Raw genomic sequence first — 24,518 nt, 5'->3', positions numbered from 1 at the left:
TACTTTAATGCATTTTGAGTTGGATATTTTTTGATACCAGAATGTGAAAAGTGTACTAGGCCCAGTACATAGTAACATAGTGGATGGTAGCAAAAAGACCAACTGATCATTCAGTCTGCCTTGGTTATTACAGTTCACATTTTCAAGGATATAGTGCAGCTGCTAGCTATAAAGCAGGACTGCTTAAAGGATATCACTCTTTATCCATGACAATATCTGCTTCTTCCATTGTACTCCCCCCACTTGACTCACTGGATATACAAGATCCCATTTTTAGTTTACACCCAGAACTCCTCCCACCTCTCTACAAGGTCCCAAAAGTATAAATGAAAGGTTAGGAAGTTGACCCCATCTTTCTCTTTACTCAATCAAGAATTGCTAGAAAGGAGCAGATAAATATGATTTCTCATGGTACCTTAGGCTCACTTGCTTATGACAGCTGTTACATGACAAATGCTTCATTTCCAAGCATGCTGAGACTTTCCACTGTGGTTCTTTTCCTCATTCTTCAGCATTTATATTACAAATTATATATTGTTTCATGCTTTAACACTTACTTTTCCAGTATAGACATTATAATTGGAGGTAGGACCAGAATAGGCATTGGAAGGACTATTCTAGTGAGGGCTGTCTCTATCAGTGCCTAAAAAGATAAAAACAAAAAGATTAAACATCACCACCTGGACTTAGTCAACAGTATGCATTAAAATCAAATGTTTAGAAAAAGAACATCTGAGTTTACTTTACTGTTTTCTGTCTGTGCAAGGCTAATGGGCTATTGAGGAATATCACCTGCTGAAATGTAGGAGACCTTTACTTTCTGGTTTCCTATACATTAAGTCAGACTTAGCAGGGGTAATAGTGAAAAAGTTCTACATGGCCTAAGTTCCTTTGAAAACTATATGGCCTCAGTGTGGGTACAGGGTCATATACTGTGAAAACAGAGTACACAATTCTCCCCGTGTGAACAATGTGGTTGCAGATAGGATAGGGATATGAAAGTACATGAACAGTTTTCACTTTCAAATCGCCCACATGCATTTTCATGTGTATTCCCTATTTGACACAGATTTTCAAAGACAAATCTGCAGGGAGAGTCCCTCTGTAAATGAGTTTGAAGGCTCACAGTTAAAATCAATACAAAATTGACTCAGAAGTTTCACAGAGGTAGTGGTGTACCTAGCATATTCGATGCCCAGGGCATATCATATTTTAACACCCCCTCCTCTATATGACAAAATTATTTTCAGTAATAATCATGAAATGCAATTAATAATAATAATGGTCAGAAAGAAACAAAAACAGTACCAGGCATACTGTGAAGTAAATAAAAACATTACAAATGTCACTCAGGGCCTACAGAGCAATTCTACATACCATCAGGGCTGTAGAGTTGATATACCAAACCTTCAACTCAGACTCCTCTAATTTTCTACTGTTCAGCTCCACTTACTGGCAAATAACTCTATTTACCAGTAATTTAGATCCAGGACAAATATATATATATATATATATATATACACACACAGTGCTTTTTTTGTGCGGTACGCAACGTACGGCGTACCGGCACCTTTTTTTTGCCCCCCCCCCTCCCCCGGTGAGTCCTGCACTTAGTCACAAGTCTCCCGCGAAGTCGCGAAGCACGCTGGGCGCCAGTTCCCATTTCTGGCCGCTGTGCTTCTCCTGTTGAGCAGCACCGGCCGCTACAAAAGAAAAAGTTCAAAATGTTTTTTAAACCTCAAACACGGCATCAGGCATTTGGCTGTCGGCTCTGCAGCTGCTCCCTCCTCTCGTCTCTCACGTCACTGCCCCTGGAGTACAGACCCGGAGGAGAGCAGTGACGTGCAGAGGACGAGAGGACGGAGCGGCTGCAGAGCCGACAGCCACTGCCTGATGGCTGTCTACGGTGCCGCGTTTGAGGTTAAAACATTTTTGATCTTTTTCTTTTTGTAGCGACCGCTCTGCTGCCTCAACAGGAGAAACAGCAGCGGCGGAAAATGGGAGCTGGCACGCATGCTTCGCTGGGAGGAACTTGGCAGGCAGATAGGCATGTAGGTAGGTGGGGAGGGCGGGCGGGCCTGGATGGAAAGAAGGGGATAGAGAGAATTATCTCTAATGAAAAAAATCACGTTATTTTTTTTCTCCTATACTAGAATAATATTTTCAATGATGTCTGTTTATATGCACCATAGCTGGTATTAGGGGTGTGGCTAATGTGGGTGTGGTTATCATAGGAGTGGAGCCATATGTGGTGACCCCCGCCCATAACGAGTACCGGCACCTGTTTTTTCTACAATTCTGGTCGCCGCATCTCAAAAAAGATAGTGGAATTAGAAAAGGTGCAGAGAAGGTCGACAAAAATTATAAAGGGAATGGGATGGCTTCCCTATGAGGAAAGCCTAAAGCGGCTAGGGCTCTTCATCTTGGAGAAAGACAGCTGACAGGAGTTATGAAAGATGTCTATAAAATAATGAGTGGAGTTGAACGGGTAGATGCGAAGCGTCTGTTTACGCTTTCCAAAATACTAGACTAGGGGGCAAGCGATGAAGCTACAATGTATTAAATTTAAACGAATTGGAGAAAATCTCTCTTCACTCAACGTTGTAATAAACTCTGGAATTCGTTGCAGAGAATGTGGTAAGGCGGTAGTTAGCTTAGCGGAGTTTAAAAAAGGTTTGGCCGGCTTCCTAAAGGAAAGTCCTAGACCGTTATTAAATGGGAAAATCCACTATTTCTGGGATAAGCAGTATAAAATGTTTTGTACTTTTTTGGGATCTTGCCAGGTATTTCTGGACCTGGATTGGCCACTGTTGGAAACAGGATGCTGGGCTTGATGGACCTTTGGTCTTTCCCAGTATGGCAATACTTATGTACATCGTTATTTTTCAAAATCTCTCTTGGCCTGCCTTATTACTGTTTTATATCTAAACTGCACAACCTAGCTACAGTTTGGAAGTATTGAAGCTCTGCATTTCGTTCTATTTCAGTGACTGTGGTTAAGGGGTATCACACCAAGGGTAATGACTGCACCTTCCATACAATATATTGCAATACATCCATTATTCATTGCGTGTGTATATATAGGATTCCTGACACCAGGCATTATGAGTAAAACATAGCTGTGTTAGGTCTTCAATACACTTTTTTTTTTTTTGTTACATTTGTACCCCGCACTTTCCCACTCATGGCAGGCTCAATGCGGCTAAGTACACTTTTGATTTGCTGTTGGCACCGTGTTGTTATATTCCCTTTGATCTGTTGGTTGTCACTCAGCTAACCTACAGTAAAATGGCTTAAAAGTTTTGAAAAGTGTATAGATGACCAGGTAATGTTCAACCTGCAGTGGTCTGCATTTGTTTAAATGATAGCCATTATGTTTTTTTGTACCTGGATATTCAGCACCAGTACTTGAATATGGGCTGTGCTGAATATCTGCCATAACTTGGACAGCACTAGGTACCAGCGAAATTCAGATCTAACTTATTGGCCAGTTAGTTGGTTAGTGGTCTGAATATTGCTGCTAATTGCAGGGCCGCCGAGAGGGGGGGGCAGGGGGACAAAATTCCCGGGACCCGGGCCTCCAGGGGGGCCCAGCGCGCAGTCCAACCCGCCACCCGACACCGGGCCCCTTCCACCCAAGCCCCCGGCCAGCAGAAGTGATGTCTTCTGTTCTGACTCCGGCGTACGCGGCCCACACAGACGCACTCCTCTCAGCTGATCTTTGATGTACTCTACAAGGGCTTCTGTGTGTTAGCGTCTGGACGTGCAAGGACATCAGACGCACAGAAGCCCTGCAGAGGACATGCGAAGATCAGCTGAGAGGATGCGCTTCTTGTGTGGGCCGCATAATGCCGGAGTCAGGTCAGAAGACTGCACTTTCTGCTGGCACGGGTTTGGGGTGGAAGGGTCCCAGCCCGGGGGGCGACGACGACAACCTGGGGGGCGGGGCCCAGGGAGCAGGACCGGGGGCGGCCTTGTCCTGGGCCCGGCCCCGTCTCTCGGCGGCCTGCTAATTAGGTATTGCCCAGCTCCACACAGACTGTGCTCTGGATTGCCAACGCACTGCCTGGATAATGCAGAGGCAGTCTGCTATATTTTCAGTAGCACTATACCCAAGATTCTATATATCGCGCTGAAATTTCTGCGTGGAAATCAAAGCGTATTCCATAACAATGCACATAACGCTAATTGGTTTAACAAGCTAACCAGCACTGAAAATTAGATGTTAACAACCCAATTATCAGCACTAGTTGGCATTAATTAGAATTCATGAGAACGGTCTAAGCGTATTCTGTACATGGTGTGCATTAATTCGTTGCGTAGTAGAAAAGTGAGTGTGGACATGGGCATGGAATGGGCGGGTCATGGGAGTATTCTAAAATCTATGCGTGTTGTTATAGAATACACCCAGTCCGCGCATAATTTAGGCTCCTACTTGGATAATCCCACTGAATATCTGACCCGCCTTCTCTGCATGATTATCTACCTGAAATGCTAACATATTTTTTATTCTTAAATTTTGGTTTAAGATTTTGAGCATCTGTCAATTATAAGAAGGAAAAAATCTCTCTCTTGTTTCTTTGACTAAACAAGTCAACAAAATTGAAACTAACTGCCTAGTTACAGTGGGATGGAATTGAAACAGTCAAGTAAGGTGATTTTTCCTAGATTACACCATGCCCATGCTAGAAACAGGTCATATACTGTATTGTCTACACCACAGGAAGTTTAAGTCTTTCAGCTCTATGCTATAACCTTTAAGCCACTTTCTATTCATTGTCACTATTCAACGTTGACATTTTCATTTGTATAAGTCGCCAAAACAGAATTTCACCTAAAAATCTTTCTTAAATTTGGTTTCAAATATATTAGCATGAGGCTTCATAAGTTCTTAAAACTTCTTTTTTGTGCCAATACGCTTTAAAAACTTAAGAAATATATTTTGAACAATTCTGTCTTTATTAGTAAAAATGTTAAGTAGTCTCAGGGACAAAATCTTAAAGGATTTGAGCAAAACAAGAAATATCACTTGGAATAGACTGAGGGTGCATATGGTATAGCATTAGAAGGTTTAGAAAGCAGGTGTTCAAATGAAAATAAAAACAGCTAGGGTGACAGTTATAACATGATGGAAAGGAGAGGGTTAAAGAATTATCCTATAGGCAAAAATCAACATTTGTTTTTCTTTTTATAGGCAGGCCTCACTTATACCACAGGGAAAACAGGGACAGAGATCCAGCTTTAAAATTCAAGGCAGAAAACCCCTGAGAATGCAAGCATAAGGAAAGACAGCCCCTAAGAATAATAAGTACAAACCTTGGGAGCAAAGAAATTACAGAAAAAAAAGAAAGGATATGTGATAAAAATCATGGACATAAAAGAAACATCAATACTTTCCCCTACTCTCAACCTTCTCTGAGATATATAGGACAAAGAGCTAATATTAGGGGTTTAAAATCCTCTAGAAATAAGGCACACAAAAATGAGATAAATGACCTAGTGCTCTGTTTACTAAGGCGCATTAGCATTTTTTAATGAGCCTACAATTAGCACACACGCTACCGTGTAGGGTGCCTATAGTGATATTGTAGGCACGTTCACAGTTAACGTGTGTACATGGTTAATGCACGTTAAAAATGTTAACATGCCTATAACGCAGCTTAGTAAACGGGGACCGAAATTAGGAAGACAAACCCACTTGAGAATAAACCTCAAAAACAAATCATAAAGACTCAAAATTTGGGATAACTACTTCCTGAGAAATAAAGGCTGAAGGACCAAAATGAGAGAGAGAACAAAATCCTCCCAGAGCTGAGAACTGTCTTGGGAAGTTCTGCAAGGGTGCATGCTGTCCCTCAATCTATTAATCTGTACATAAGACCTTTCTGCAAAATGCTTAAAGAATTGGGCTGTACTTATTACTTGTTTGTAGATAACATACAAAGACTTTGCCCTGTTGAAGACTGAAGTGAGGGACTGTGAAGACTAAACTATTGTTTGGAAAGGGTCCTTGATTCACTCTAGGAAATTTGGCTTCAGAAACATCAACTAAAGTTGAATATCTCTAAAACAGAGGCAGTGTGGTTTGGGGGGCAAGGATCCCTCACAAGTTATAAATATATGGCTCGATATTTGCACTCTGTGGGTGTCACACAGCAAAGTTTACATCACCAAATCTCTGCTATGAGCTTTTGGTACAACCCCACATATAAGCTAGTGAGTGTAGTACAGGCAATGTTTTCAATAAGATTAGTCTACTGGAACGTCACAAAGATCTTTGAAAAGGTTTCAGATTCTATAAAATAACAACCAACAATTATTGCAAGGTTGGTATTTCATAGAATCCATACTAATTATAAAGGAAGGAAAAGACTTCAGTAGTCCACTTATAGCAGTTTGCTGTTGACTTAAAAACTTTCCTTTCCTTGGTCAAAAACTTTCCCACTTCCTTAATTTCTAATTCTTTTATTAAGTATGAAAACTAATTATTATTTCTTTTTAAATCATTTTTATAAGATCTATACCAAGAGCAGCAGATTAAACAATTCTGCACCTATCTTACAACTCAATGGAGGGCCACCATTTTCACCCTCGGCTTCTTTAGGAGCTCTATTGTTGGCTATCAATGCTCTCAATTTTAAACAAGTGCTAATTGTTTGGCAATATTATCCATGAGCTAGTTAGGAGTGTATGGCCCTTAAAATGATCCTTTTTTTGCGATTTGTAATGGGTTGGGTGGGAGAAGAGGTGAATATTTTGTACTGTATGCCACTTTGGGTTTTTAAGAGAAACCCAGAGCAATTGATTCAGAAATAAATAAATAGATCAATCATACATAAAAAAAAAAAAGTCAGGGAAGATTCCTCTCTGATAAATAATGAGAAAAGACCAAAATCATGGACCAATAACCCTACAACCAAAAATTAAAAGACAAAGGATAAAATCTTAAGATAAATAGTTGAGGTTGTTTTACAAAAGCTGTGGCAGGTCTTTCCCATGCTCTAAGGCCTTTTTTACCACAGCTGTAAAAATGGCTTTTTTCCATTTTTTGCATTAATGGCCAGGCGCTTATGTTGCCATTAGTGCACGGTGATTTTTTTAATTTTTAACTACTGTGTGAGCACTTACCGCCACCCATTTTGAAGGCAGTAATGGCTCATGTGGTATCCGTGAACTAATCAGTGTGTGGCAATGAAGCTGTGCTAACTGGTTAGTGCAGGAAAAGCCACTTTCCCCTGACATGCCCCTTCAAAAATGTTAGTGCACAGATAGAATGCGCAGGATTACTATGTGACATTGTACTATTTATGGTAGTACTAATGGTACTCCTGTGGCACTCCATTTTATGCTGAGATAGGCACATGTTAGCACCTAACACACCTTAGTAAAAGGTCCCCTAAAATCACCAAGTCATAAATGGCTGCACATTGCCACAGACATCCAGTAAGAAATTAGAATGCAAGAAGAGAAATCAGTGAAAAAACAGTTTAGGAAAACTGAGGTCTAGATAAATGTGTTACATACCCATTGACTTTATTACGTGCGCGCAGTTATGTGCTGATTACTTGCACATCATTAAAATAATGGTACATATACATGTATCTGCCAAATTTGGCCTGGGCTTCCAGGATGATGTTTTTGAACAGCATCCACGCCTGATGTAAATTTTTGACCCTCGCAGACGCTCCTCTAAGTTTTCTTTTCACTGTTCTTCTCATTTTATCATAGTCTCCTTTTTTAAAGTTAAACGCTAATGTATTTGATTTCCTGTGTATACTTACTTCAAATCTAATATCAAATCCGATCATATTATGATCACTGCTATCAAGCGGCCGCAGCACCCTAACCTCACGCACCAGATCATGCGCTCCACTAAGGACTAGGTCTAGAATATTTTCTTCTCTCATCGGCTCCTGTACCAGCTGCTCCATAAAGCAGTCCTTGATTTCGTCAAGGAATTTTACCTCCCTAGCATGCCCTGATGTTACATTTACCCAGTCAATATTGGGGTAATTGAAATCACCGTTTGCAGCAAATTCTACTTTGTTAACCCAGTATTGGAGGTGTACAGTCACTAGTATTCATGAAACGTGGAGAAAAAAAGACTTCAGAAACCATAGAGAGTCCTCATTATGCAGGAACCACCTTTCAATTTTAGAGTACTCCTCTTCTTCAATCACTAGTCTTCACAAAAAAAACTCTACTCTTCTTATTCATGCAATACATGCACATACACCTTCCACAATACTATGTGGTAGAGGCTTATATGAAACACTATACATCTGGTGAACTGTTACTTAACTTAAATGCTCTTGATGCTGTCAGTTCGCACTGTCTTCCATAGCATACGGTACTCCCAAAGCCCAACAGGAGAACCCTGTTTCGCCACTAACGGGCTGTTTCAAGGGCTAAACACTGCCACAGACAGCTGCATCTAATGCTTCTCAACTTCATCGCGCCAACTGCCTCGTCTTGGCGTCCTAAAATCAAGGCAGACTTCCCTCCTATATATACGTCATTTCCTTATTCCCTGACACGTATCACAATGACGTCATCCACAGCAAAACTTTATTGATAAACGATCATCTCACAAAAAAGCTTTCCACTCAATTGAAATATTCAATCCCTTAGGGATTAGGGTTTGCAGCACATATATCCATCTTTGTTCTCTCTGTCTTAACGTTCTCCGCACATCTCCTCTGCGCTCTGAAACCCAAACCTGCTCCAGAACCACACATTGCAAATTGCAAAATCATGTTCTTTCAAAAGGCAATGAGAAACCAAAGGTTCATACGTTTTCTTGGCTTGTATACAATGTCTGTGTTCTATCAACCTCGTTTTTAACATCCTAGATGTTTGTCCCACGTAGTATAAATCACAAGCACACTTTAATAGATAGATCACATTCTTAGATTGGCAATCAGTTAAAGATTTTAAATAAAAAGTCTTGCCAGTATGCACATCCGTGAATCTGTCCACATTCAACATGTTTTGACACACTGAGCACTGACCACATGGTTTATGCTGTCCTATCCTCCCAGCACTACTGTTTTCACGATTCCACGTATCTGCAGAACATAACAAATCATTCAGATTACTCTTGATAGGCAAACAAATCTTTAAATCACGAAAACAAGGATAAATACGTAGCATTGCAGCATGTTTCTTAATTATTTCACTATTTTATTCGTGTGTGTATTGTATTGTGTTACAAAAGTTACCACTTCCTGTTGCTCCGTTGCATGTTTATCAGGGTTAGCAGCCATTCTCTATGATTATAAAAAGCCCGTTTCCTTGCTTTAGACACCAAGGACCTAGGATATCCTCTTTCTTCCAATTTTTGCTGTAAATGAATGTCTGATGAAATATTCTCTGTAGTAGAACAAATTTTACGATATCGTAAAAATTGTGCAAAAGGAATGTTCGTTTTACAATGACTTGGGTGCATACTTTGAAAATGCAAGGTGGTATTGCAATCAGTTGGTTTCACAAACACAGACGTTTCCAGTTTATTCTGAGTTATTGTTATGATTCTGCTGGTTTGGCTGAGGAGGAGGGGGGGACGTCTCTTCTGATTGGCTGCCAGGGGTTGTGCTGACGTCAGGGGATAGTACTTTAGCCTGCAGCTGAAGAGTTTCTCTGCTTTTGCGTTACTTACTTGGTGGTCACAGGAAAGCCTGATAGTTTTCTCTCAGAACGTGCTCTAGGTTCTGACAGGGATCTGTGTTGTATTAGAGTATTCTTTTCCTTCCCTCTGGGTTAGCTGCTGCTGTGGGCTGGGCATTGCTCAGCCTCCGGGTGCTCTGGGCTGAGTGAGAGCGTTCTCCTTTGTTTGTTTGTTTTAAGGATTTCTCTTCCCAGTGTCCCGGCCTGTTGGCTCAGTGAGTTTAACCCTTTGTGTACTGTACTGTGTGTATTGTATTCCTGCCTCTGCCAGTGTGTTTGTTGGATGGGCCCCGCTCCCTCTCGAGAGAGGAAGCGTTCTCTCTGATTGTTTGTTGATTTATGGCACTCTCTCTCTCTGCTGGCTCTACAAGCTTAACCCTTTGTGTTCTGTGTGCCTCTGTCTACAGTGGGTTTGAGGCAAAGGCTTTCTGCCTTCCTTTTGTGTCTGGTTCCTCTGGCTTCTGCCTGGGGCTCCTACCCCTGGTGTGGGGGGGGGGGGTTGCTGTGTTAGTTCCCCTGTCCTGCGCTAGTCCCCTGGGTGGGCGTGGCCCGCTCTGGTCCTTTGTTTCCCCCTCTGCCCTATTGCTGGTGTTCAGCGTGTGTCTGGCATCTTGGGGCCCTCTGGGTTCTTTCACCCCTCCCTGTGTGTGATTGGGTTCCAGTTCAGCCGTGAGGCTCGCACGAGTGGCTCTGTGTGCGTGGGTTCCGGTTCGGCCGCGAGGCCCGCCTGTATGCCTATTTCCCTTCTTCCTGAGGGACTGTGGGGAGGGGTAGCTTAGGGGGTATTGTGTAGCTGGGGTGTGCGGTGGTGGGTCGGTCTCCCCTTGGCCTGGGTCGGCGCCCTGCTGGCCTCGGCCAGGGCCCAAGGGCTCACGACCAACCCAACGGATTACAGTTATATTAACAAAGATGGATATATCTGCTGCAAACCGTAATCCCTAAGGGATTGAATATTTCAACTGAGTGGAAAGCTTTTTTGTGAGATGATCGTTTATCAATAAAGTTTTGCTGTGGATGACGTCATTGTGATACGCGTCAGGGAATAAGGAAATGACGTATATATAGGAGGAAGTCTGCCTTGATTTTAGGACGCCGAGATGAGGCAGTTGGCGCGGTGAAGTTGAGAAGCATTAGATGCCGAAACAGGGTTCTCTTGTTGGGCTTTGGGAGTACGGTATGCTGTGGAAGACAGTGCGGACTGACAGCATCAAGAGCATTTAAGTAACAATTAGTTCACCGGATGTATAGTGTTTCATATAAGCCTCTACCACATAGTATTGTGGAAGGTTTATGTGCATGTATTGCATGAATAAGAAGAGTGGAGTTTTTTTTGTGAAGACTAGTGATTGAAGAAGAGGAGTACTCTAAAATTGAAAGGTGGTTCCTGCATAATGAGTACTCTCTATGGTTTCTGAAGTCTTTTTTTCTCCACGTTTCATGAATACTAGTGACTGTACACCTCCTATACTGGGTTTAAAGTAGAATTTTGCTGCAAACGGTGATTGTATTCTACTATTCCTTTTTGTTGATCAGGGTAATTGAAATCACCCATTATTATTGTGTTGTCCAGTTTCTTTGTGTCCCTAATTTCCTTTAACATTTCTGCATCGGGAAGGGCTGGGCTCTGCTATTTTGAAAGCAGCAGCACCGAGGCAAGAGCTGTTGCTCCTGCCCAACTTTTTTTAAGGAACCGAGGGGGGGGGGGGGGGGGGGGAGAAGGAAAGACGCTAGAACACCAGGGTCAGTTGCGGGGGTGTGTGTGGTCCACTGGACCACCAGGAAATTTTGTCAGGAGGGGGCTGTGAGGCGTCATGGGGGTCTGGGGTCCACCAGACCACTAAGGAATTTTGTCGGTGTACTGGGGGGATGGGGGCGGGGTTCGGTGCATTGGAGCTGTCAAATATATTTGACAGCTCAAACTTGTAAATAGTAAGCGATGCACAAAGGGGGATCCATGCTGCTCATTTGCATGCATTCCCCTTTGTGCATTGCTGTTTGCGAGTCGCTAATCTTTACAGAGGCAGACGTATTTTACAGCTGCATTTGTGCATCGGTGCCTCAGTAAGAGAGTAATTCTATAACTTGGCACGCCTCATATAGGTGCCTTGAGGGCACATGATATAACCCTATTTTATAGTGGAACATAGGTGCCTAGGTTCCATTATAGATTACTTGCGCAAACTCGGTATCGATGCTGGTTTAAGTGTGGTAACCTAAATGAGCCAGCGACATGTGGAACTTATATATGTAAGTTAACAGAATACTGTAAGTGGGAGCCCTGCCTATATCTCACCCATGTATATGCCCCCCTTTGCAAATATGCACTAGATAGGCAGATATTTACAGAATAGCATTTAGGTGGAATATTGGCATATTTATGCATATATGCTAATATTCTAAACATTTACACATGCACCACATCTTTAAATGTTAGCACCTAGTTTATATAGTTGCCCTTTAACCCCTGGATTCTATATACGCTGACTAAAGTTGCACATGTAACTTAATTGTTTAATACGTCAATCAGCGCCGATAACTGGTCACCAACAAGCTATTATCAGAAATAATTTACACTAATTAGAATTTATGTGCACAACTTACTGTGTAAAGTGGTACATGCAAATTCTAATTTGCAGCTCTCAAAATGGGGCATGGACATGAGAGAGGAATGGGCAGGTTATGGGTGTTCCTAAAAATTATGCGCACTGATATTGAATATGCCCAATCCATGCCTAAGTTAAGCGCAGGCATTTACACCAGGTTTTAGTTGGCGTAAATGATCACAGGGACGGGTGCTATCTGCCACCCAGTTCAATGCCTGCCCCAAGTCAGTCAGTTGCACCCAACACCACACAAAACATTTTCTCCTTTGAGTCAATATGAAGTTAACATTTTAGCATAGGGTATTTCTAAAAAGATGAAAAAGAACATACGGGAGATGGTGTTAATTGATATTTTTACACTTCTGACTAGGGATCAAGAAGAGGAGAATGGTAATGCAAAAGATAAGGATACAAATGAGGATAGGAAAGAAAAGAAACCAAAAAGATTTAAATCTATACACTGCTGGGAATCAGCCTTTCATATATTTATGAGTGCAGTAGAGGAGAACAAGCCTGAGCAAGCCCCTTACTGGATTAGGTACTTGGATATCATTATGCTGGCACAAAGGCACTATAGTGGATGTGCATGGTTGTACAAGTCTCCTATGGGATTGTTCTGTTTCACCTGTCACATCATCCTGATGGGCTGAGTTTGCATAAGAAGGATGTTGTTAGCCCTTGCCAGGGTCCACTGTCACATTATGATAGAGCATATAAACATGATATCCAAGTATGAAAAACTTCTATCAGTCATTCAGGGGGAAATTCTATAAATGGCGCTCAATATTTGGTGCCCAAAAAAATCAGCTCTGAATGGTATTCTATAACAGGTGTTCTAGGATCAGCGCTCTTTTCAGAATAGCGTGTAGCACCAGGATTCATGCTCATGAGGAGTTACACCAACTAAAACTAGGTGTATGTTATTCCGGACATGAGCCTTTCAGCCCAGGCTGAAGCCTAGTATGGATTTTGGCCAAGGCCTAGGGTGGACCGAACAGGCCCTATGCACCAACTCAGCCACCAAACCCCGCACACTCACAACAGCCATCAGGCACCACCAGAAAGTGGGAGATAGAGCATTCAGGTGGGCCTCACGGCCAGTCGAGAACCCACTCATGCAGAGACCAAACAAGTAGGCCTCATGGCCGACCAGGAACCGAGTCACACTCTGGGAAGGAAGAAAGAACAACAAGGGTTCCATACGGAACTGGGACACAAGCAGCGCACACAGTGCAGAGTAGAGTCACAAAGGAAAGGGAGAGAGGCCGAAGCCTCTAAAGGTATACAAAAGACTGTGCCAGAGGCGATCAAGAATACAGGAAGCCCCAGAAGGGAACACTCTAGGCTTATACAACACAGCACTCAAGGAAAAAGGAAATCAACTATAGTAATAAACTCTAGGCTGAACCATTCAGCACACAAGGGAACTAGGCTGTACCTACAGCATACAACAATAGAGGGAAAGGGGAAGCCACTCAAGGAATACTCTAGGCTGTACCTTACAGCACTCAGGGAAAAGGGGATGCCACTCAAAGGAACACTCTAGGCTGTACCTTACACCACTCAGGGAAAAGGGGAAGGAAACCCACCTATAGGAATACACTCTAGGCTGAACCATTCAGCACACAAGGGAACAAGGCTGAACCTACAGCATACAACGATACAGGGAACACACTAGGCTGAATATACAGCATACAAAGGGAAAGGGAGAACTACCTAAGGATTAAACAGGCCCCACAACCCCCAAAGGAAAAAGGGAACTGCTAAAGGGAGAAAACAGGGCAGAGCTACTCAGCAGACAAAGATAAAGGGGAGAGTAAGCAGAGGAAGCTGCCTTGACACACACAGACCAGAAAAGGAACACTGCTCCCTGTACACAGGAGACAGCTACAGCAAACAAAGAGAACTCAAACAAACAAAAAAGAGCAAAATACAAGGGGCCAGATGCACTAAACGGACGGCCATTATGGGAGTGTTCCACCCAAAAAACAGCCCAAGTGCTGAAATCAAACAGGCTCCGATGCTGCAGGCTCTTTTTTGGACCCCGGAATAATAAAAACGTCTTTTCTGGCCGTGCTTCATTCAGCTGAGAGACCTGGAAGTCTCTGAGCCAATCACAGTGTGTTTAGCTCGGCTGAACGCATTGTGATTGGCTCAGGGACTTCCAGGTCTCAGCTGAGTGAAGCACTGCCAAAAAAGACGTTTTTAATATTAAGGGGGCCAAAATAGACGGGTTTTTTTTGGATGGGTGCCCATTTTGGTCGCCTTCCCCCTTTGCAATAATAAAAACTTCTTTTTTGGCAGTGCTTCACTCAGCTGAGACCTGGAAATCCCTGAGCCAATCACAACGCGTTCAGCCGAGCTAAACGCGCTGTGATTGGCTCAGAGACTTCCTGGTCTCTCAGCTGAGTGAAGCACGGCCAAAAAGGACGTTTTTATTATTCTGGGGTTGAATGATGTCCAAAAAAGAGCCTGCAGCATCGGAGCCTGTTTGATTTTTTTTTATAAAGCTTCGCTAAAAAAACAACATCCATTTTGGAGGCCCCCCCCCCCCCTGCAATAATAAAAAACGTCCTTTTTGGCCGTGCTTCACTCAGCAGAGAGACCTGGAAGTAAGGGAGGGACATCCAAGTAAATAGAGTTGTGGCCGAGTGGTCAGAGCACTGGTCTTGTAATCCAGAGGTGGCGGGTTCAAATCCCACTTTTGTTAAAAAAATTAAAAAAGGACGAGCACTTGGATTTTTTTCCCACCTTTTTAAAGTTGTATGAAGTCTTTATTGAACATTTACCAAAACAGCATAACAAAATACAGCACTCCAAAACAAGTAAGTAATAGCATAACTGATCAGCTCCAGGTCTCTCTCAGCCAATCCCAGCATGTTTAGCTGTTACCAGTATCAGCTAAATGCGCTGTGATTGTCTGAGAGAGACCTGGAGGGAGGGACATCCAAAAAGTTTTGATTTGTGTCCTCTCACGTCCCGATTTTCTGGGCTGGAAGGCTCCTCCATATCGTCAGGTTAGTTTTTATTCTCTTGCCTCTGAACTGTACATTAGTTTGTAGCCTGTAAAAAGAACGTCTTTTTAGAGGGAGTTTATATTATAGTGAAGGACGTCCATAAAGGACGTCCTTGGCATGCGCAGAGCAAGCGAATGATACATACCTGTAGCAGGTGTTCTCCGAGGACAGCAGGCTGATTGTTCTCACAACTGGGTTGACGTCCACGGCAGCCCCCACCAACCGGAACAAAAACTTTGCGGGCGGTCCCGCACGCAGGGCACGCCCACCGCGCATGCGTGGCCGTCTTCCCGCCCGTGCGCGACCGTTCCCGCTCAGTTGAATGACAAGCAAAGGAATGAGGAAAAAAACGCAACTCCAAAGGGGAGGAGGGAGGGTAGGTGAGAACAATCAGCCTGCTGTCCTCGGAGAACACCTGCTACAGGTATGTATCATTCGCTTTCTCCGAGGACAAGCTGGCTGCTTGTTCTCACGACTGGGGTATCCCTAGCTCTCAGGCTCACTCAAAACAAGAACCCAGGTCAATTGAACCTCGCAACGGCGAGGGCATAACGGAAATTGACCTACGAAGAACAACTAACTGAGAGTGCAGCCTGAACAGAACAAAATCGGGTCTTGGAGGGTGGAGTTGGATTCAAACCCCAAACAGATTCTGCAGCACCGACTGCCCAAACCGACTGTCGCGTTGGGTATCCTGCTGGAGGCAGTAATGTGATGTGAATATGTGGACAGATGACCACGTCGCAGCCTTGCAAATCTCTTCAATAGTGGCTGACTTCAAGTGGGCCACTGACACTGCCATGGCTCTAACACTATGAGCCGTGACATGACCCTCAAGAGCCAGCACAGCCTGGGCGTAAGTGAAGGAAATGCAATCTGCTAGCCAATTGGAGATGGTGCGTTTCCCGACAGCGACCCCTTTCCTGTTGGGGTCGTAAGAAATAAACAATTGGGCGGACTGTCTGTGGGGCTGTGTCCGCTCCAGATAGAAGGCCAATGCTCGCTTGCAGTCCAATGTGTGCAACTGATGTTCAGCAGGGCGGGTATGTGGTCTGGGAAAGAATGTTGGCAAGACAATTGACTGGTTAAGATGGAACTCCGACACCACCTTTGGCAGGAACTTAGGGTGCGTGCGGAGTACTACTCTGTTATGATGAAATTTGGTATAAGGAGCATGAGCTACCAAGGCTTGCAGCTCACTGACTCTACGAGCTGAAGTAACTGCCACCAAGAAAATGACCTTCCAGGTCAAGTACTTCAGATGGCAGGAATTCAGTGGCTCAAAAGGAGGTTTCATCAGCTGGGTGAGGACGACGTTGAGATCCCATGACACTGCAGGAGGCTTGACAGGGGGCTTTGACAAAAGCAAGCCTCTCATGAATCGAACGACTAAAGGCTCTCCAGAGATGGCTTTACCCTCTACACGATAATGGTAAGCACTAATCGCACTAAGGTGATTCCTTACTGAGTTGGTCTTGAGGCCAGACTCTGATAAGTGCAGAAGGTATTCAAGCAGGTTCTGTGCAGGACAAGAGCGAGGTTCTAGGGCCTTGCTTTCACACCAAACGACAAACCTCCTCCACTTAAAAAAGTAACTCTTTTTAGTGGAATCCTTTCTAGAGGCAAGCAAGACGCGGGAGACACCCTCAGACAGACCCAACGAAGCAAAGTCTACGCCCTCAACATCCAGGCCGTGAGAGCCAGAGACTGAAGGTTGGGGTGCAGAAGCGCTCCGTCGTTCTGCGAAATGAGGGTCGAAAAACACTCCAATCTCCACGGTTCTTCGGAGGACAACTCCAGAAGTAGAAGGAACCAGATCTGACGGGGCCAAAAAGGTGCTATCAGAATCATGGTGCCGTGGTCTTGCTTCAGCTTCAGTAAGGTCTTCCCCACCAAAGGTATGGGAGAATAAGCATACAGGAGGCCGGTCCCCCAATGGAGGAGAAAGGCATCCGACGCTAGTCTGCCGTGTGCCTGTAGTCTGGAACAGAACAGAGGCAGCTTGTGGTTGGTCTGAGAGGCGAAAAGGTCCACCGAGGGAGTGCCCCACTCTCGGAAGATCTTGCGTACCACTCTGGAATGGAGCGACCACTCGTGCGGTTGCATGACTCTGCTCAGTCTGTCGGCCAGACTGTTGTTTATACCTGCCAAGTATGTGGCTTGAAGAAGCATGCCGAACTGGCAGGCCCAACGCCACATCCCGACTGCTTCCTGACACAGGGGGCAAGATCCGGTGCCCCCCTGCTTGTTGATGTAATACATTGCAACCTGATTGTCTGTCCGAATTTGGATAATTTGATAGGACAGCCAATCTCTGAAGGCCTTCAGTGCGTTCCAGACCGCTCGGAGCTCCAGGAGGTTGATTTGAAGATCATGTAACCTGGAGGGACCACAGTCCCTGGGTGTGAAGCCCATCGACATGAGCTCCCCACCCCAGGCGAGATGCATCCGTCGTCAGCACCTTCGTGGGCTGCGGAATTTGGAATGGACGTCCCAGGGTCAAATTGGTCCGAAATGTCCACCAGTGCAGCGAATTGCGGCAACTGAGGGACAGGCGGATGACATCTTCTAGATTCCCGGTGGCTTGGCACCACTGGGAAGCTAGGGTCCATTGAGCAGATCTCATGTGAAGACGAGCCATGGGAGTCACATGAACTGTAGAGGTCATATGACCCAGGAGTCTCAACATCTGCCGAGCTGTGACCTGCTGAGACGCTCTGGTCTGGGAAGCAAGGGACAGGAGGCTGTGGGCCCTCGCCTCGGGAAGAAAGGCCTGAGCCATCTGTGAATTCAGCAGAGCTCCTATGAATTCCAGAGATTGGACTGGTTGGAGATGGGACTTTGGGTAATTTATCATAAACCCCAGCAGCTCCAGGAGGTGAATAGTGCACTGCATGGACCGGAGAGCCCCTGCCTCCGAGGTGTTCTTGACCAGCCAATCGTCGAGATACGGGAACACGTGCACTCCCAGCTTGCGTAGATACGCCGTGACCACCACAGGCACTTCGTGAACACCCGTGGGGCAGAGGTGAGCCCAAAGGGCAGCACACAATACTGTAAGTGCCGTGTCCCCAGGCGGAATCTGAGATACTGTCTGTGAGCTGGCAGTATCGGGATGTGAGTATAAGCGTCTTTTAAATCCAGGGAACATAGCCAATCGTCTTTCTGAATCATTGGTAGAAGGGTGCCTAAGGAAAGCATCCTGAACTTCTCTTTGATCAGGTATTTGTTCAGGCCTCTCAGGTCTAGGATGGGGCGCATCCCCCGTTTTCTTTTCCACAAGGAAGTACCTGAAATAGAATCCCTGCCCTTCCTGCCCTGGTGGCACGGGCTCGACCGCATTGGTGCTGAGAAGGGCGGAGAGTTCCTCTGCAAGTACCTGCCTGTGATGGGAGCTGAAGGATTGGGCTCCCAGTGGGCAATTTGGTGGAGTGGAAGCCAAATTCAGGGCGTATCCACACCGCACTATTTGGAGAACCCACTGGTCGGAGGTTATCAGAGGCCACCTTTGGTGAAAAACTTTCAACCTCCCCCCAACCGGCAGGTCGTCCGGTACGGACACTTTGATGGCGGCTATGTTCCCATGGATCCAGTCAAAAACCCGTCCCCGGCTTTTGCTGTGGAGGCGCAGGGGGCTGCTTAGGCGCACGCTGTTGACGGGAACGAGCGTGCTGGGACTGTCCCTGTGCCTGAGGAGGCCTTCGAGCCGGCTGGGTGTACCTACGCTTGTTGTAGGCGTAGGGTGCAGCCTGCCTGGCCTGGGAAAAACGTCCACCTGCTGAGGTGGATGCTGAAGGCGCCCAGTGGGAGAGCTTGTCGAGAGCGGTTTCCTGCTGGTGTAGTTAGTCCACCAACTGCTCGACCTTCTCGCCAAAGATATTATCCCCCCGGCAAGGGACATCCGCCAGTCGTTGCTGGGTGCGGTTGTCCAGGTCAGAGGCACGCAGCCAGGAGAGTCTGCGCATCACTATACCTTGGGCCGCAGCTCGAGATGCCACATCACAGGTGTCATAGATACCCCTGGACAGGAACTTTCTGCACGCCTTCAGCTGCCTGACCACCTCCTGAAAAGGCCTGGACTGCTCCGGAGGGAGCTTGTCGACCAGGTCCGCCAGTTGCTTCACATTGTTCCGCATGTGAATGCTCATGTACAGCTGGTACGACTGGATGTGGGTCACGAGCATGGAAGATTGGTAGGCCTTCCTCCCAAATGAGTCCAGAGTGTGAGACTCCCGCCCCGGGGGCGCCGAGGCGGTATCCTTCGAACTCCGTGCCCTCTTGAGAGCAGAGTCCACGACCGCCGAGTCATGAGGCAATTGGGGCCACATCAACTCTGGGTCAGAGTGGATTCTGTATTGGGACTCCGCTTTCTTGGGGATGGTGGGGTTAGATAAGGGCTTCAGCCAGTTCCGAAGCAGTGTCTCTTTGAGGACATTGTGCAACGGCACCGTGGAAGACTCTCTAGGTGGTGATGGATAGTCGAGGACCTCGAGCATCTCAGCCCTCGGCTCATCCACAGAGACCACGGGGAAGGGAATGCAAATAGACATGTCCCTGACGAAGGAGGCAAAGGAGAGGCTCTCAGGGGACGAGAGCTTCCTCTCCGGTGAAGGAGTGGGGTCGGAGGGAAGGCCCTCAGACTCCTCTGAGGAGAAATATCTGGGGTCCTCCTCCTCCCCCCACGAGGCCTCTTCCTCGGTGTCGGACATGAGCTCTTGCAGTTCAGACCTGAACCGGGCCCGTCTCGACTGCGAGGAACCATGTCCTCGATGGTGGCGTCGAGCGGTGGACTCCCGTGCTGGCGGGGATGAAGCTCCCTCCATCGACGGGGATTCCACCTGCGTGGCTGTCGACACCGGCACCGCAAGCGGCGTCGGCGGCCTCTGCATCGGGCTAGAGCACGCCGGCGCCTCCATCAAGAGCGCCGGGGGCGCAAGCACCCCCGGTGCCGGCAAAGCCTGGCGCATCAGTCCTTCCAGAATCCCTGGAAGGATGGCTCGGAGGCACTCGTCAAGGCCCGCTGTCGGGAAAGGCAGGGGGGCCGATGTGGGTGCCGGTGCCGGAAGCTGCTCGGTTCCAGGAGACGGTACCGAAGCACCCATGGACTGACGCAGCGACACCTCTTCGACCGAGGGGGAACGCTCCTCTCGGCACTGCCGCTTCCTCGGCGTCGAGTCATCTCTTGAGGCGCCGGAACTGGGAGTCCCATACACTGTGGGCGACCGATGACGATGTTTTTTAGTCTTCTTTCGGTGCCCATCATCGGCGCTCAGTGGCAGAGATGAAGAGGAGGTAGAACCCTAGGAAGCAAAGTTTCGAAATAATGTGCTTAGAAGTGGAGAAAACCCTCAGAAACCTGGGACAGACAGTCACAGGTTTATAGCGAGGTTACTAGTATCAAAAGTAACACCCGCCCAGATTCTATCACTGGGTGTAAAAACTCCACTGTTTACTTATTAGAATTTTTTCAAGATTTTATCAAACATTTTAACTCTATTTAAAGGTATGATTCTTAATTGCTGAACTATTAAACGTCCAGCATTACTTCGCTTAATAACAAAAGTAAAGCACTCTTATCTTTATGTTCATAATTGACTGATGAGCTAATAAAAAACATGCCAGTCAATGGAACTGTTGAGGCCATTAGGTTCCATTGACTGCCATGTTTTTTATTAGCTCATCAGTCAATTATGATTGCAAGTCAATTTAGAACTCTATAATTATCAGATGACCCATAGATGACGCTGAGACGCCATTTTGAAATGCATGGTGCTCCGTTAAGCTGTAAGCGGATCCAAGTGTGACTGTGCCAGTGTGCACTTTCTGTATTTTTTTGATTCTTTTCTGCTTAAGTTTAATTTTTAATCTGATTATTTTTGTAGATTTTCAGCATCATGATCTAGCGCTCTGTTCCTGATGAAGCCTTGATGTTGGGGTGAAACGGAGGTGACCCCCGTCGAACATAAAGATAAGAGTACTTTACTTTTGTTATTAAGCGAAGTAATGCTGGAAGTTTAATAGCTCAGCAATTAAGAATCATACCTTTAGATAGAGTTAAAATGTTTGATAAAATCTTGAAAAAATTCTAATAAACAGTGGAGTTTTTACACCCAATGATAGAATCTGGGTGGGTGTTACTTTTGATACTAGTAACCTCGCTCTAAACCTGTGACTGTCTGTCCCAGGTTTCTGAGGGTTTTCTCCACTTCTAAGCACATTATTTCGAAACTTTGCTTCCTAGAGTCACTGCATATTTTGTATCACATTACGAGCCTTCAGACTCTAGACGATACTGCAACATTGTAGTCTTTTTGAGGAGGTAGAACCCCCCCGGCCTCGAGGGATCGGGTCTGACAGGGTTCGGTCCCGATGGCCCTGGGTAGAGGGAGTGGCCGGGGCCAACTGCCCGCGCGGCCGCTCACCCCCACCGTCGCCAGTGGTCCGGCGGGCCAGCGGTACCTGTGCTCCTGGGGTCGGTGCCATCATCGGTGCCGATTTCGTCGACATCGGTACCGAAGATCCGGCCGTCGACACCGATGCCGTCGCCGTCGAAGGGCCAGCGCAAGTTCCAAAAAGCCGGTCCCGAAGAACTTGCCTTGCCACCTGTGTCCGCTTCTGCAAGCCGAGACACAAGGTGCATGTCTTGGTATTATGCTCCGGGCCAAGGCACTGGAGGCACCAAGCGTGGGTATCGGTTTGCGAGATCTGCCGGCCGCACCGATCACAGTTCTTGAATCCACTCGGGACCTTCGAGGACATCGACGGAAAAATCGCGTTGGCGAAGTCAAAGTCGTCGATGGTGGCGTTGAAAAGCACACCCAAAAAAGAAACGACCGCGCGGCCACAAGGCCGCAATGAGGCGCCCCCGCGGCTAAAGACGACGAGGGGACAAACTAACTTCTTTTTTTTTTTTTTTAACACAGAAAATAAAGAAAAGAAGCGCGAACGCGCACGAAAAGAGAAAAAAGCTCGCGGCTAGGCCGCGATCCGGTTTCCGGGGCTGACAAAGAGAGAGACGATAACACGTCTCTCTCCAGCGCGGAATCGAAAAAACTGAGCGGGAACGGTCGCGCACGGGCGGGAAGATGGCCGCGCATGTGCGGTGGGCGTGCCCTGTGTGCGGGACCGCCCGCGAAGTTTTTGTTCCGGTTGGTGAGGGGCTGCCGTGGACGTCAACCCAGTCGTGAGAACAAGCAGCCTGCTTGTCCTCGGAGAAGCCAGCATAACACTTGGCTGCTCTGCGCATGCTCGTTTACAGATAGAATAGAGAATGCAAGTGAGCTACAACAAGCAGCTCATTTGCATTCCCTTTCCTTAATGCATGCTCATCCTTACCGATTCGCTAAGCAAATCGGTAAGGGAAGGGCTGTAACGATTTTTTAGTGCATCTTCCCCAAGGACAGGGGGAGGCAGAACCACAGGGAGCGGAGCAGAAGCTCAGCACAACAAAGGGAACACCGAGGGAGAGAAACAAACTGAAGACACAAGCTTACCCCAGACAGCACTACATTAGAGAAGGAGAAAGCAAAGCAGGTGTGGGGAGTGAGGCAATCAGGCTCATGCTGGGAGTACCCAGCACACACACACACACACAAAATAAGCAAACACGAGGAGAAAGGCTAAACTCCAAGCTGAACACAAGCGACCAAGGGCAGACTGGCTTCAGCAAAGCAATCAGAGCAATCAACGCCAAAGCAATGATTGCAGGGGAAAGGCAGGCTTAAATGGATCAGGCTTCTGACGTCTGCTGGCTCAGCCCCTGACAAGCCAATCAGGAGTGAGTCCCAAACATTCCCCTGCCGATCCAGCAGAATCATAACAGTGTAAATCCCAGCACACAAGTTGGGTGTGGATCCCTCAAATTCTATAACATTGATCACATTTTAATGGAATGCCCCTGGCCCACCCATTCCTCTCCCATGTCCATGCCCCCTTTGCAGATCCACACAGAAAACTTACACATTATTCTATAAAAATGGGCACGTGTTTTTGCACAACATTACCCCATTTTGGGACTTTGTATCCATTAGATAGCTTTTTTCGCACCGAAAGTTTGGCACGGAAGTAGCGCCTAACGTTCGGCACCAGATATAGAATTTCTCCCTTAATTTCTTACCATTTTGGCCAGATCATCCCATATTAATCAGAGAGTTAGAATTCTTCACAAATGCCTAAGGAGAATTGGGCTTTAGCATTTAATTCAGGGTCATGATGCACAGAAGCATGGCCAAACTTATGGCATCAATACGGAACAATCCGTGACATAACTTTTCTATAGCTGTTCCTGACTGGTCACCTTCAACAACTAGGGTAAGGATCTGAACAGTAAGAGGTCCAATAATATGTCTTTGGTGAAGTCAATTAATATTGTCTTTCTAAAGCCAATCCTCACGGCATATCCAGCCAGTCGGGTTTTTCAGGATATTCACAAGGAATATGCATGAGATAGATTTGAATACAAAAGAGGCAGTGCATGCAAACCTATCTCATTATCGATATCCTGAAAACCTGACTAGCTAGGTGTGCCTCAAGGTCTGAGTTGAGAACAACTGCATTAATAGGCTATCTTGCAGCTCAACATCACATTATATATATCCCATGTGCCAGATATCACTAGTATCACACATCTGACTCGCTCTCCTATTTTGAGTACTCATCCCTTTGATCCCTGGCCCTTGTTGCCAATCGGGACTCCCAACATTCCCAGAAGGTTGGTGTTTTATCTTCCCCTCACCCAAGTTTAGCACATGATGCAGGATTCATCATCATTCCAAGCTTAAAAGACTTTCAATGTGAGACATTTACTCCTTTCTTGAAGCCAATGATGATGACTAAATATGGTCTATTAGAATTGAGCCAATAGTGCAATTCATCATACAGTGCAGGACAGGGCATATATAGATCTACATCATGAACAATACAATGAGCAATGTCAAGAATTAAGATTAAGCATCATTAGGAAAGTCACATCACTGTGGAAAAAAGGAAATATTGAATCCCTTCCAATGAAACAGTAGCAAAGGCTATTTATTTGTACTTAATACCATTTATACTGAATGATTGATTCACTGATTTACCTCCTTTTACATTGTAATTTCCCATAATAATTTTGGTCATTATTTCAACTTTGTATCTGCTTGATGTGACAGCAAGATTAGCCAGGATTGGTTCTTTGCAAACATGTTAGGCGATGAACCCCGTATCTAGTTTTGTTGTGAGGAGAATAATGCAA

The 24,518-nt window shown here is 45.9% G+C and overlaps 1 protein-coding gene across 3 annotated transcripts in view; it reads right to left on the bottom strand.

Moving 5' to 3' along the window:
• Nucleotides 1–24,518, bottom strand: part of SFXN5 (sideroflexin 5) — a 743,850-nt gene that overhangs the window by 338,825 nt on the left and 380,507 nt on the right. For all 3 annotated transcript variants that reach the window (XM_030190957.1, XM_030190958.1, XM_030190959.1), the window contains one exon: nucleotides 558–643. In XM_030190957.1, the coding sequence (XP_030046817.1) occupies nucleotides 558–643 (86 nt within the window). The remainder of the gene's footprint in view (nucleotides 1–557; nucleotides 644–24,518) is intronic.

The sequence above is a fragment of the Microcaecilia unicolor genome, chromosome 2, assembly GCF_901765095.1.
Source record: "Microcaecilia unicolor chromosome 2, aMicUni1.1, whole genome shotgun sequence".
In the NCBI taxonomy this organism is placed as follows: Eukaryota; Metazoa; Chordata; class Amphibia; order Gymnophiona; family Siphonopidae; genus Microcaecilia; species Microcaecilia unicolor.
Note: the sequence above shows the minus strand (reverse complement) of the source record. Positions and strands in the feature narration are given on the sequence as shown.